The sequence below is a fragment of the Peromyscus maniculatus genome, chromosome 2 (assembly GCF_049852395.1).
Source record: "Peromyscus maniculatus bairdii isolate BWxNUB_F1_BW_parent chromosome 2, HU_Pman_BW_mat_3.1, whole genome shotgun sequence".
Taxonomy (NCBI): domain Eukaryota; kingdom Metazoa; phylum Chordata; class Mammalia; order Rodentia; family Cricetidae; genus Peromyscus; species Peromyscus maniculatus.
Genome location: NC_134853.1, coordinates 115,407,747 through 115,423,521, shown reverse-complemented (window position 1 = coordinate 115,423,521; position 15,775 = coordinate 115,407,747). Strand labels below are relative to the sequence as shown.

General features: G+C 37.8%; 1 protein-coding gene across 7 annotated transcripts in view; it reads right to left on the bottom strand.

The window, feature by feature from the left end:
- Ift74 (intraflagellar transport 74) overlaps nt 1-15,775 on the bottom strand; it is an 85,704-nt gene that overhangs the window by 17,317 nt on the left and 52,612 nt on the right. For all 7 annotated transcript variants that reach the window (XM_076564510.1, XM_042271410.2, XM_076564511.1 and 4 more), the window contains 2 exons: nt 14,225-14,265; nt 12,764-12,843 (listed from right to left, as the gene is read on the bottom strand). In XM_076564510.1, the coding sequence (XP_076420625.1) occupies nt 12,764-12,843; nt 14,225-14,265 (121 nt within the window). The remainder of the gene's footprint in view (nt 1-12,763; nt 12,844-14,224; nt 14,266-15,775) is intronic.

Below are 15,775 nucleotides of genomic sequence, written 5' to 3'. Positions count from 1 at the left end.
AGTAACAAAGATGAGAGGCAGACTGTGAATACCTCTAAAAGCCATGTCTCAGAATTCGGGCTTAACTAAAGAGCAATTGTTGAAAAACAATTTTAATTGTGTGTGTGTGTGTGTGTGTGTGTGTGTGTGTGTGTGTGTGTGTCTCCACTGTGTCCATGAGTGCAGATGCCCGCTAAAGCAAAAGGCTTGGAGCTGAATTTACAGATGACTGTTAACCAACCACTCTGGGCACTGGGACTGGAAGTCAGGCCTTCTGCGAAGCAGTATATACTCTTAACCACCGAGCCATCTCTCCAGCCCCTTGCTAAAGAATTTTAAGCAAGAAAGCAAAATGAAAACTACTGAGACATATTTTAGTCCAAAGAACAAAACACTGGAAGTTGTAAGGGCAGTTACATGTCTTGGAAATCTGGGTAGATCAAAGCTGCTTGAAGTATGGTGGTAATTAGGATAGAAGTTAGTGACTTTTATCTCGGGTATCAAGAGCCAGAGTGAATGGATTATGATAAGAGAGAAACTGGAACCAAAGATGACTCTCCAGATTCCACTTAGGCAACTTGGAAAGATAGCTGCATTGACTGCAAAGGGGAACAGGTTGATGGAGAAGCTGCATACAGAAGCGTTGAACATACTGAGTCTAATGAATATGAAAGTCATGTCTAAAGGGACAAAAATCCAAAGCTAGAAAGGACATCTCTGACACAGCAGTCTCACAAAGGAACCATTAGTAGGGGTGGATTATGTTAATAATGGAGTTTCACTGTAACAAAGACTGAGCTATGGAAGTACAGAAATAGAAACTCCATTTCTATTACTTCTATAAGTTGCCACGTGGCTCGTGGCTTACCGGCATCTTAACATCTCATGGCTCGGCTGGCAGTGTCTCTCTGACTCAGCCTTCCACTTCCCAGAATTCTCCTTTCTCCTTGTCTCGCCTATACTTCCTGCCTGGCCACTGGCCAATCAGTGTTTTATTTATTAACCAATCAGAGCAACACATTTAACATACAGAACATCCCACAGCACTATGCTGTTTTCTCAATAGAAAATTAATATCTGGAGCTGGACACATGTTTTGGTGGTTAAGATGCTGTTCTTCAGGAAGAACAGATTTCAGTTCCTAGTATTCATTATTGGGTGGCTCACAACTACTTCTAACTCCAGCTCCAGGAGTTCCAGCGCTCTCTTCTGGACTCCATAGGCATTTGCACAGGTGTACACACACACACACACACACACACACACACACACACACACACACACACACACTCACGCACACACGAACTCTTTTAAAAATTAAATTAATGGGGTTAAAGAGATGGCTCAGTGATTAAAGAGCCCTGGCTGCTTTTCCAGAAGATCTGTTTGATTTCCAGCACCCACATGGCAGCTCACAACTGTCTTGTGACTCAAGTTCCAGGGCATCTAGTGACCTCTTCTGGCCTCCACAAGCACTGCACCCAAATGGTGTACAGATACAGAAGCAAGTAGAACACAGTCCAGACTGTCACTTAGTGGCACTACCATTTGGGGAGGATTTGGGGTTTGAGAACTAACACAGTCTAGGCTTAGCTCAGGCTCGACATTTCCCAGAAACCTGTGTTTCTGTCTTCCAGGAAGAAGCATTTCCCTTATTTCCCCTTAGCTCTAGTGAATAGGGCCTCTGGTTCCCTATTGGAAATACCTGTGGTATGTATGAAAGCCCATGCTATCCTTCAGACTCCTTTGATCCCTATTAACATGTACTTGTGGTTCATATCAAAGCAACCCAGGCTCTTCTGGTTCCCTAGTTCCCAGGCTGCTCTGGCTTGCATACCTGCCTCCCTGCATCTACTGTCCCTTTATAACATTCAAGGCTTCCCCTACCCTCTCACTTCTCTCTGCTCCCAAGAGGTAGCCATGGCAGCTTTGGACTCCCCCAAACACCTCTAGCTATTCTCTACCACCTGAGAGATAGCCATAAGGCAGTTCCATATTTACAGTAAGCCTTTATTCTTTATACCCACAGAGCAATCTAGTTCAGTGGTTTCACTGCTCTCTCACAATATCAGCATCCAGATCAATTTCTTTTGGTACCTGGGTTCTCTGAGGCAAACTACCTCCTACTCATCTCACTTCTACTGTTCCTCCTGTGGAATAGCTTCTCTATTACCATTCTGATCTCTACTATGAATAAGTTCTTGTTCATTATCTTTCAAGACTACTACTTCCTAGTCTATATAACCAATTTTTGTTAATGCAAACTATGATTTTAGCTGCTTTTGAGGTGACACCACATTAATTTATACTGAGCTGTTATTTCAGATCCCCTCTAACATTTTCACGCATTTAGTGAGCCATGACAATTTCTCCTATTTCAATTTCAGTTAGCTTGGATATCCTATTAAATTCCATATATTTAGTCTCCCCTCCACATACTTCTTCTTTCCTGTCAATGTAGCAGTACGCAATAAATTTCTATTTCAAATATTTTTAAATTACTATGTTAAAATGAGCACATAAAAATTAATGATTTAAACTAACTTTTCACTCTAGGCATCATCCAACTTGCAAAATAGTTTAGATTTTGACAAAGATGTTTGTTTTCAGCTAGAGAAACAACAATACTCCTAAGCTACAAAGTACACTTTAAAATACACAGTAAGAATTGGCAGCTTCTGAGAGGTTAAGGCAGGGGGATTTTGCATATACTAATTACTTCTCTCAGGGCTACACAGAAGTGGCATATATATACATATGTATATGTGTGTGTGTGTGTGTGTGTGTGTGTGTGTGTGTGTGTGTGTGTGTATAGCTTGCATTAGTGAGGGACAATGTCTACATACTTACTGCTAGAAAGGGTACAGTCCATGAGGCAAGGAAGTCATAGCAACTGGTCTCATCAGGTTTACAGTTTATAAGCAAACACAGGTGAATACTAGTGTGTGGCTTGATGTCTCCTTTTTATTCAGTGTAGGTGACACCCCGTGTAATGGCCCCACCCTTAGTTAATGTGGGTCTTCCCACCTCAACCTAATCCCTCTCAGGCATGCCTAGAAAGCTTGCTGGGTAGTTCTAGATAGTCAACCGTTAATATTAACCGTCACAGTGAGTGTCAGACCACATGGGTTTGGTGAGGCTGCTTCAAATACAAACAAAACAAAACAAGCAAGTCCAAATTCTCGAAATAGGGAAGTACGAAGTTACGGCTAAAAGCCTCTATCTCTAAGGAAAGCAAACAACAATGTAGAAGTTCGTTTCTACAGAGTATGTATTTTAGATTCCATCTTAGTAGTGGCATGTACCAAATACAACATAAGGGCCTCAATTATTTTCCAAAACAGTAGTTATCAAACATTAGTATGAATTCAAGTTATTAGGAGGGTGGCTAATACACAAAATATTGAGCCCTAGCCTCATGGTTTCAAACTGAAGTCTCAGGTAGGGCCTTGGAATCTGCATTCCTAATCAGTTTCAGATGGTGTTGAGATAACACAACTCTGATGAAAACCAGATAGTATTGCTAAGTCAATGTCCATATTCAATGAGTTGCTCTTCCTTGGAAATATACTGAGGATCCACAGGCTAGTAATGGTAGGTGCCATTTGAACAAATTACAAATAGGAAAACGCTTTCTAGATATGCTTGTGAAAATAACCAAAGTACTCAAGTTTCAGTGTACAAGGTAATGGCATTCGTGGTAACAATGCTAACAACCAATATGTAAGAATTTTTTTACTGATACTCTTAGTCATATACACATTCATTTTTTTACCACAAAAATCTTAAGTGGTAAGCACTCATGTTATGCACCCCCTCCACCCTGTGCCTCTTAAATAAGGTTTTGCTTTTGTAACTCAGGCTGACCTGGAACTGGCCTCAAGCACTATGTAGAAACTGTCCCTCATCAATATAGTTATATATATGTCTTAGTTTTTGTTAGTTAAAGTGATATACCCATCCCTTGGCAGTTCCATGGTTGGCCTCGAATTCACAATCCTTCTGCCTCAGTCTTCTAAGTGTTTAGATTATAGGCATGTAGTTCCATGAACAACTCTTACTTCCCTTTTAAAGGTGAAGAAAGTGGACTAGTGAGATGGCAAGCTGGATAGTCTGAGTGAAATCCCTAAAATTCATGACAGAAGGAGAAAATCAACTCCTGAGAGTTATCTTCTGATCTCCATACACACCTCATGGCATACACACACCTGAACTCACAACACTTCTCTCCCTGCCCCCCCCATCACGCATACACCAATAATAATAATAAATTGAAATTTTTTTAAATATGAAAAAAGTGAGGTTGGATTGGGTGTACCTAAAGAACATGTCTAAGATCAAACAATTAAAGTAGCACTGTATAGACTCAAGTCAAGACATGTTTAGTTGCAGGATTTACAAACATTCTGCCTTAATTTTTTTATTTTACCTGTATACCACTACTAATAAAAGACTCCTAAAACAAGCCGTATGAACTATCTGTATAAGAAGTGTCTTATGCAAGTTATAGGATAGACAGGGCTACACAGATACCTTATATTAAAAAAATGTAGTATCCTACTGGCAAAGTAAGTATATTTTGATTATTCAAAGCTGCATATAAATTATGGAATAAGTTAAAAGTAATTACCTCATGTTAGGACAGTGATTTGGAGGCCCTACATACTTCACATGTATGTCTATTATATCTACCACACTGCCATATCAGATATTTATGTCTGTGATAGATTAATAATCATGATATTTATCATGCTATCTAATTCAAATCTGGGGTAATAGTGGATTCTACAAATGAAGGCATAAATTTTAGGAACAATGATCAAACATTCTTCTTGCAAAAGTGTGTGGATGTGACTGTACCTTGTTAACTGTGTATGTTAAGTCTAATCTACATAAACAGATTCTCAGAAAATTAGCCCCACCTTATGGATCTTGATAAAACTGCATATTCAGGCCCTTGGCAATAGCCACAGAAGTTTGGAATAGTCATGGAGTGGGTATATTACTTTAACTAACAAAACCTAGGACATTTATATAGCTTGTACTGGTGAATAACAATGTCCACATAAAACTTCCTAGTTGTAGTAAATGGTTCAATCTTTTGAGAAATTACCAAAATTAAAAGTAGTAATTCTAATTTATTCTGGTTAAAATTTCACTTGTTGAAATTTATTCTGTAGACTGCACATGTTGATAAACACGATGTACAAGAATATCTATGGCATCACTATTTGTTCTGAGTCAGGGTCTGACTATAGAGCCCTTGTTGTCCACAGACTCACTACATAGAACAGGCTGGTCTTTAACTTGAACTCACCTGCCTCTGCTTCCCAAGTACTGAGATTAAAGGCATATGCCATTACGCATTTTTGATCATGAAAAATTAGATATAGCTTTAATGTCAATGTTGAGACAGTGAATACTATACAACCACAAGTGTGATGGCAGCTAATGGTTGTCACAGTGTTTAATATGCACCAGCATCATTCTTGAGCCGTTAGCTCCTAAGGGTAAATTAAATATGCATCTTCATATAGAATGATGTACATTATATAGTTTTTGTGGTTTGATTATAAATTATCCCCATAAGCTCATCTGTTTGAACATTTGGTCCCCAGACAGCAGCACTGTTTGGGGAGTTGTGGAACCTTTGGGACGTAAAGGCTGTGCTAGAGGGAAATAAGAGCATTGGGGCAGACCTTGGGGTTTTATAGCCTGATCCTACTTCATCATGGCTCTCAACTTCCCCTGGGAGGATGAAATGTGATTTCTCTGCTTCCTGACTGCTGGGCTAGCCCCATGCTCCTACTACCATGATAGACTGTATCTCCTCTCAAACTGTAAAATCAACCCTTTCTTCCTCTTCTTGGGGTATTTTATCACAGCAACAGAAAGGAAACTAATGTAATAGTTAAAAGAAAATACTCAGGCTTAAAAGAACTATATAGTTTTACTTCATTTAAAAATGTTAGCCAGGCGGTGGTAGCGCACGCCTTTAATCCCAGCACTTGGGAGGCAGAGGCAGGCGGATCTCTGTGAGTTCGAGGCCAGCCTGGGCTACCAAGTGAGTTCCAGGAAAGGTGCAAAGCTACACAGAGAAACCCTGTCTCAAAAAACCAAAATAAATAAATAAATAAATAAATAAATAAATAAATAAATAAATAAATAAATAAATATAAAAATGTTTATAAATTTAGAATAAATCTAATTAAAGACTAAACATAAACAATGATTACCTCTGAAGACTTAGATGAGTTTGAAAAGACAACTTTTTACTACATATGCTTTTTTTTTTCCTTTTTTTTTTTTTTGAGCTGAGGATCCAACCCAGGGCCTTGCGCTTGTTAGGCAAGCACTCTACCACTGAGCTAAATCTCCAACCCTACTACATATGCTTTTTTATTGTTTGAATTCATTACAGCAAATATATATCTGATAGATATATCAAGGTCTCACTACATTGCTCAGGTTCCCCTCTGACTCCTGATCTCAAGTTATCCTCTAGCCTAGCTTCTTTTGACCTAGCCTTCTGAGAAGCTGAGACCACAGGAGCATACCCAGTGTGGGCACTGTTTTGTTTCTGACAGGGTTTCACTTTGTAGCATGTCCTTTAAACCTGAAATCTTGATTCCCCGTCACAACTGCTTTGATTAGAGAAGTTTGCTACCATATTATGATAAAAATAATAATAATTTTAAGAGCAGGAAAGGATGACTGAGGCAAACTGAAAAGTCAATGAAAGTGTATGAGAATGGTCATCTGCGATCAAACACACAAACACACACCTACAAAACACTAAAAAACAGAAAAATGAAGCACACTCAAGGTGATGAACTCTTAAAGATTCTAAGTCAATTTTCTAATTAGGGACTTCAATAAAGACAGTAGCTTGCACATATACTTCTGTCCTGGAACTCTGTAGACCAGGCTGGCCTCCCACTCAGAGATCTGCCTGCCTCCTGAGTGCTGGGATTAAAAAAGTGCACCACAATGCCGGGCGGTGGTGGCGCACGCCTTTAATCCCAGCACTCGGGAGGCAGAGCCAGGCGGATCTCTGTGAGTTCGAGGCCAGCCTGGGCTACCAAGTGAGCTCCAGGAAAGGCGCAAAGCTACACAGAGAAACCCTGTCTTGAAAAACCAAAAAAAAAAAAAAAAAAAAAAGTGCACCACTAAAGCCAGCTAAACACCCATTTCCAATAATTACTCTTCTCCAAGCCCTCTTAAAGCTACAATAAAAAGCTGCTTTTTTGTTAGTTTGCTTTTTAAAGAATAAACTCCCAAGAATGGGGAATAGGAAAGAAAGCAGTAGGAATAAAAACTTGGAAAACAGAAACAGATGGACAACTGGTAACTAATTTAGCAGACCTGAAAAACCTTCAGCCTAAGCTAGCAATGGGTAAAGCTGAAAACCACATGATTTCAAAAACCCCCAGCAATTCTGCACAGAAGGGTACTTACTTGTCTTCAGCACCTATCCCACAAAAGGTTTGGGCATGCATTAATAATGGAAATACTGTTATTATCAGAATTTATTTAACGTAAAGGAGTAAAGAGAAAAACAAAGGTCTGGCTTGAGGTTAAATGAACCAAGAAATGTTACAGTGGGGGACTAAAGCATGAAATGTAAACTCTCAAGTATTAATTTACAATGAAAACAAATATCTCCTAGCAATTGTTTTCCCAAAAGCAAGTGGCTATCATACATGAGGCCCTGGTTTCCTCCTTAGCACCAAGGGTAGGGGAGGCGAGAAAGACTATGAGATATAAGCCTTGAGAGAAAAGGTGCTAGTAAAACCCTGTTTTGTCTACTTTATTATAGTCTTACTGATTGTCTTACTCAAGGCAACAATGATTTTTCCATACTTTCCTTTGCTCATACAAAAAGTAATTTGGTTCACACCTGGGAGGCTGAGTTAGCAAGAATACCAAGGTTTTGAGGCCAGTGTGTAGCAAGCACTTAATTAAAAATAAAAAAGGAGCAATTAAAGATATATTTACTTGGTGGCTCAGGCTGCTGTAATCTCTTCAAGGGCCACACTTTCCTTGGTCCTAACTTTACATGCTCTTCTCGAGACAGGCAAGTTTTCAAATCTTTCCACTCTGCTTTTGGCTCACAATTCTCACTGTCAATCTGGCAAAAAGCAGCTAGCATAAGCTATACAACTGCCAGAATGCTGAGTTCCCCTGAAATTTCCTCGCCCCAATTACCTAGTTGGTCCTTTAAATTTCAGCATAACTCATAATCTCAGGACACAGACAAAGCACAGACAAGTTCATTGCCAGAATAAAATATGCATGATCTAGTTCTTGCTCCCATTTAAAACATCATGAGCATACTCTTTACTGTTTGCATTACTATTGGTATCCTGCTCTTCTTAATTTCTACCAGAATTATAGTATTCTTGGCATTCTTTAGATCATTTATTCAAACTTTTCTAAATCCCTCCTATAAATCAATTCCAAAGACCTAAGGATCATATACCAAATTTAGTCATAGCCACAATACACTCCTATTTTAGAAATTTTCTTTTGTGAGAGGTGAATAAAAAGGAACTTGAGATAGTATAGCCCAGGCTATCCTTGAACTCAGTATGTAGCCCAAGTTATCCTTGAACTTAAAGCAATCCTCCTTCCTCAGCCTTCTGGGTACTGGGATTATCAACTTGTATCAACACACCCAGCTTGGTGTGGGAGACCTGTTCCCAATTTTTCTCCCCACAGGGTACTCTTGAGGTATGAGGGATAAGAGATTTAGAGAGAAATATAGAGGAGAAAGACAGAAACACAGGATAGCCTCGGGAGGGCCTGGGTCAAAACACACCAGTCCCTTCTGTCTCTGCTAAAGAATTATTTATAGAAATGCCAAGGGGTGGAGCAAAAGACTTCCCCTAGCACAGCCAAGTGCAGACCCTTCCAAACACTTAGTAACTATCCATGTGGTCAATCTATCCCCTTATGCAGCCCTGCTAGGTAAAGCAAGCTCAGATCTCACTAGGAAACCTCTGTGGACCCCAACAGCTTGGTACCAATTTTCTATGATAGTTTTTTTTTTTTTTCATTTTTAGCATTAATTTAAGAGAGAAAAAAACTTGTTTTAGCTTATTTTCAGAGGTTTCCATACATTATGGCAAGGAATGTATGGTGGAGCAGAACAACACACATCATGTAAGCAAAGAAGCAGAGAGAGAAAATGTTTATGCCATTTGGGTCCCCATCCTATGGAATGGTACTGTCCACATTTCAGCTGATCTTACCCCCTAAGGTTGTCATCACAGAAAACATTCTCATAGATACACTAATTTAAGTGCTTTGTAATTAAATCAGGTTGATAATTAAATTAACCATCCCAGGTGAAAATGCAGACACAGACAAAAATCTACCACTTTACTGGAAAACATGAATCCAAAGTAGGGATCCTCTGGAAAAGTAATAAAATCTTTGTAGTCAAGCTTTCTATGGAGAGTGCAAACCTATAATCTAAAATGAGAGGACCCAAAGAAGAGATTAGAGTTCAATTTTCACCTTTTGTCCATTGTACAGTTCCCTCTCTCTTAAATTCTGGATTGTTTAGGTTATTCCACAAACATTTACTTCCCAGATATAGTGCTGATGAACTAGATTACTGAAGTGAGTTAAGAAGTAATCCCTGCCCTTGAGGGCTTACAATCTAAGAAGGAGGACAAACACGTAAGTAGGCAACTGTGATACACAGGGTGGTCGAGTAACAAGGAGAAAAGTTACTCAGCTAAGCCTAGAAACTAGTTAGGGAAGGAAGTTCAGAGTTATGTTCAGTAAGAAGGTGCCTGAGTTAAATCTTATAGGATAAGAATTTAGTCAGGTGAAGAGAAAAACAATTAAAAAGAAAACAATGAAAGCCAAAGGTTAGAGCATAATATAGTTGAATAAATGGTAATAAGGAGAAACGTAAGGGAACAGAAGTAGACTGTTATTAATAAATTGCTACAGAGCTGGGCCTGATGGTTCCTATCTGTAATCCTTGCTTTGGGGAAGCTGAGGCCAGCCTGCAGTATACTGTGAATTCTAGGCAAGCCTGAACTACACCTGGTTTAACAAGACCTGGTTTAAAAGGGGGACAGAGCAGAGATGACTATGGGATGAAGAGAAGGCTGATAGATCAGACTACAGAAGATCTAATTTGACATACAAAATTCTGTTACCTTGTGCATCAAGGTGAATCATATTTAAACAAAACAATGACACTAAGTCACATTTTACATAAATCATTCTAGCAGAATTATATTGGAAAAACTGAGAAGGGGCGAGAATGTAGGTGGAGTAACCAGTTAGGAGGCTACTGCAATAGTTCAGGCAGAAAGTAAATAGGTCCTGAACTAACAAGTAACCTTCTAACAAGTCACCTTCTACAACCCCCTGAGTTGTTGCAAGAACCAAGGAGGATCACAGCAGAGTAGTAGCAACAAAAATCCCTGATACATCAATTCACTTACCTGTGAATATACACACGCACATCTGTTTACATATTATACATTTACATATACTTATATGTGCTTTTATCACTATTACATAATTATGGACTGTTTTATTCTACATTAATAAAAAAGACAAATGTTTGTAACAAAAAGGAAAAAAAGCAAAACATTACATATTCTATATATCTTACAAGTTCAATTAATAATATATTTTACTTCCCAAATGTATCATTTTAGTAGAAATAAAACTATAAATTATAGTTTAGAACGAAAAATACTTAGGATGCAATCTGTAAAGTTTCTAAAATTGAAAACATCGGATTTCTCAGAATACATATATTCTGCATTTATAAACAACAGTAATGAAATAACAGACAAAAGATAAATTGTAAGATAAGAATCAATTGAAGAGATCCACTGTACAACATTAGTATAAATACATTCTTTTTTCCCCCTTGGTTCTTTTGAGACAAGATTTCTCTGTTATATAGACTTTGCTGTCCTAGAAACTCATTATATAGACCAGGCTGACCTCAAACTCATAGAGACACACCTGCCTCTGCCTCCTGAGTGTTGGGATTTAAGGTGTGTGCTGCCATGCCAGGCAACAATGTAGTATATTCTTAAAGATTATGAAGAGTGGATTTTTGAATTGCTCTCATTACATAAATAATGTGTGAAGTAATGCATATGCTAGCTGGACTGAGCCATTCTAATGTATACATACTTCAGAACATGCTAGAAACAATAAATACACATAATCTTGTTAATAAAAACAATGAGTAAATACATTTTTTAATTAACATGACTTTAGTATTAGTTTATTATAAGCCTATCTTTGTTACAAATGCCATTTAATACATAAACCTTAGTGAGACATTACCATTATACTCATTTCCCAGATCAGAAAACTAAAGCACAAGCAAGTTTACTTACCTAAACTAATGTCTTCCTGACCTTAGAAGCCTTATTAAGACCATTAGTAACCAGAAGTAGATAGAACTATGTGTTTCTAAGAACATTTTAATTTCACAAATGAAGTACTTTGAATCAGAAAATCAAACTTAGGCTTAGGCAATGGAACTAAGATTTAGAGTCAGTAAAACTCTGGTTTAAGTCTAGTCTACTACTCACTAACTTGGAGAATTTAGCAATTTCTTGGAGCTTTCACGGGTTTAAAATGGATTAGCTAGGACTCAAAGGTTTCTTGTAGAGTGCTCTGTCAGGTAAGCAATGGATCAACAGAAACAAATATCCTTTATATGACAACAAAAAGGCATAAATACCATCTTTAAAATCAAAGTGAAAACAAAGTTTAAGAAAAGGAACTCTTTTCCCTACTGTGAATGTCTATTATCATTCAGTGGTAAACTATCCCGACTTCCCCCACTAACTGATAAGAATATATAGTTATTCCTTGTTAATCCAGGAGCAAATTTACTAGTTCGCAGTTAACACATTTACTCATTTGCGGTTAAGGGAACTGTCTAAAGCAACAGTAAGCTAGTTAGGAATTACAGCACCCACACCTCTTCTTCCACACACATACCCCACCACAGAACTTCTACTATTAAGGCCTCGGCTGGGGAAAATCTGGACAATCAGAGCTTGTTTCCTTATAACTGAGCCCAACCAGAAAATCACGTCTCTCTGGGCTGCTTGTGGGTGTAGCTGGAGTTTTTTCTCAGGGTCCCACCAAGCCCTGGCAGTCTGACAGCCCACTTATAACATAAACACATAGACGCTTATATTATTTATAAACTGTATGGCTGTAGCAGGCTTTTTGTTAACTGCTTTTATATCTTAAATTAACCCATTTTTATTAATCTATAAGTTGTTACATGGCTTATGGCTTACCAGTATCTTAACCTGTTGTTTTTTCTCACAGCGGCTAGCAGTGTCTCTCTCACTCAGCCTTCCACTTTCCAGAATTCTCTTCTCTCCTTGTCCCACCTATACTTCCTGCCTGGCTACTGGCCAATCAGTGTTTTATTTATTAACCAATCAGAGCAACACATTTGACATACAGAATATCCCACAGCATGTGGGATTTGTTACATGACTGTCACCTCCTCCATTAGGGAAAAAAAAAAAAGAATCCTTTGGAAAACTAAATACTTACTTTACACTATCACTAGGTTACTTAAAATTTTAGTCAATTCAAGTAGTTGTTTTAATACTACTTATAATATTGGTAGATATTTCAGTAACTAAATTTAGGAGTATTACAGAGAAATAATAAATTCTAAGAAGCCACTGAGATCATAATATGTCTATACAGATGTATGTTAATTACATTTTTTAAAAACTCAAAAATACACCACAAACATTACCTTGATGTTCCTCTAAATCCATGTCAAGTTGTCTAATTTCTTCACTAAACTGATTAATTTTTTCCTTTATATCTGTTAACCTGTTAAAAAAATATTAATGAACTTTAGAAGCAACAAAAGAAAATACATAAATGAGCATCATCAAATTGAAAACTTACTACTACCAGAACATCACCAAAGATTAAATACATCTGATAGGATGTGAGCATTTTTGTTAAGTTGTGTATCTGGTGAGTGAATTGTATTTTGAATATATGAAGAACTCATTTTACTCAATACTATCAAAAATAAAGTCATGGCCGGGCGTTGGTGGCGCATGCCTTTAATCCCAGCACTCGGGAGGCAGAGGCAGGCGGATCTCTGTGAGTTCGAGGCCAGCCTGGGCTACCAAGTGAGTTCCAGGAAAGGCGCAAAGCTACACAGAGAAACCCTGTCTCGAAAAACCAAAAAAAAAAAAAAAAAATTTCACATGAGAATGTGCAAAGGACATTAATAAACACTTCTTCAAAGAAGATATACTTTCATGGCCAACAGCACATGAGAAAAAATTCAACACCATAAGCCATCAAGGAATTGCAAGTAAAAGCCATAGAAAGATAGTAATTCATGTCCATTGGCATGGCTATAATGAAATGACAGATAATAAAAAAAGACAGATAATACTAAGTGATAAATATGTATAAAAACCTGGACTCTGATATACTGCAGGCAGAAATGTAAAATGTCTATTTGTATAGGATTTACAATGCTTTTTATGTAATCATTTGATCTAGACTGGACTCCATATTTATAAAGTAAAGCATAAAGTAACCATATGAGCCAGCAATCCTATTCCTGAACATTTACACAAGAGAAGTTAAAAATAAATAAATAAATGCTCCCACAGAACCAGCTCATAGGTGTTCATGCAAGTATGATTCCTAATAGCCACAAAATAGAAATAAGTCAAAGTCTACCAACTGATGAATAAATAAAACATATCATATGCATACAAGAGAATATTAATTGGAATTAAACCACAGACCATCCTTGAAAATGTTAGGCTAAATGAAAGCACATAGCCACAGAGGACCAAAAGCTGTGTGATTACACATATGAAACATCCAGAACAGGTAAATACACAGTGACATAGAGTAGGGAAGGTAAGGAAAGCAATGGCTAAAAGCTATGGGATTTTGTTGGGAAGACTCAATTGTGGGTGCTGGTTGTCTAACTGTAAATATAACAAAAAGCTCTGAATTGTATGCTTTAAATATGTAATGTACATAAGCCATCTCTTAATAAAGCTATTTTTCAAAGCAATTATACTAGGCAATGACTCAGAATTAAAAGCTGGAGACTGAAAGTTCAATAAATCATTAATGTGAACTACAGGGAAAATGCCTATAAAGCATATTAAAACTTTAGGATGTAATATGAAAGATGAATGAATATGAAATTTCCTGCTTCAAAGGTACTTACTGTCTCTCCATGCTGGCTATTTCCTGATTATCTTCTTTAACCTATATAGGCATAAAAAGAAAACAGTATGTAAAGAAAAACTCACTATTAGACTATCTGAAAGAGAACATCGCTAAGAAACTTTTCACAGATTTCCTTCCTTCTTCCTCAAATATACTTTTACTTATCATTCTGGCTAGTTTCATGGCAGCTTGATACAAACTAGAGTCATCTGAGAAGAGGGAACCTAAATAAGGAAAATGTCTTCACAAGATCAGGATATAAAGCCAGGTGTACCTGTACACACCTTTCATGCCAGCTATCAGAAGGCAGAGACAAGTGGATATCTGTGAGTTCAAAACCAACCTGGTCTACTTAGTGAGTTCCAGGATAGTAAAGGCTACAGAGAGACCAGTATCTAAATTAATAAATGAATGAATAATTTTTTAAAAATTCAGGCTGTAGGCAAGCCTATTTGACATTTTCTTAATTAGTGATTGATATAGAAGGGTTCGGCTCATTGTGGGTAGGCACATTCATGGTTCTGGGTTCTATAAGAATGCAGACTGAGCAAGCCATGGGGAACAAGCCAATAAGCAGCAAATGTTCATGGCCTCTGCATCAGCTCCTACCTCCGGATTTCCTGCTCTGTTCTGAGTTCTTGCCCTGGCTGCTTTCGATGATGAACTATGACACAGTCTAAGTGAAATAAATCCTTTCCTCCCCAAGTTGCTTTTAGTAATAATGCTTCATCATAGCTATATAAACTCTAACTAGAACACTTATCTATGCACTATCAGGTTACTATTATTTTTCCAACATGGGTCAGTTAACAGTAAGTATCCTGAATTCCTCAGACTCTACCATACCCTAGGGGACAGCTACCAGATTTGGGAAGCCCCAGTAAAATCAAATTTCAGAAAAACAATGAGTAATTTTTAGGGTACATTTATACCATGCCATGTAGTATTTGGAATATACGTAATTCCTTATTCCATAGAAGAGATATGCATTTATTAATCCTAGAATTTTTTGAGACAATATTTCTCTATGTAGCCTGGTTGTCTTGGAATTTGCTATGTAGACCAGGCTGACCTCAAACTCACAGAGATCTACCTGCTCCTGCCCCCCGAGTCTTGAACTAAATGTGCCACCGAGCCCCACTTACTCGGGTTTAACTAGCACTCTCTTCTTTCCCGCCCCTAACCTTTTCTTTGCAAGTAATTTCTGAAGTTTTAGATAATTTAATTTTATTACATTTTAATTTCTTTATTGCACGTGGGGGTTTCACTATAGTGCAGCTGTGGAAGTCAGAGGACAAATTGCAAAGACTAGCTCTCCTTCGACCACATCGGTTCTTGGGGTTCATCTCAGGCCGCCAGACTTGGCAGCCAGTGCCTTTACCTGCTGAGACATCTCACAAACCAAGATTTAGACTTTAAGACCATTCTAGAAAGACTGATTCTAACAATCACTGAATTGATCCATAACGTTCCAAGAACCCACAAGGTACAAAAAACAAAAACAAACAAACAAACAAAAAACAGAGGAGTTCCTTGAGAGACCTCTGAC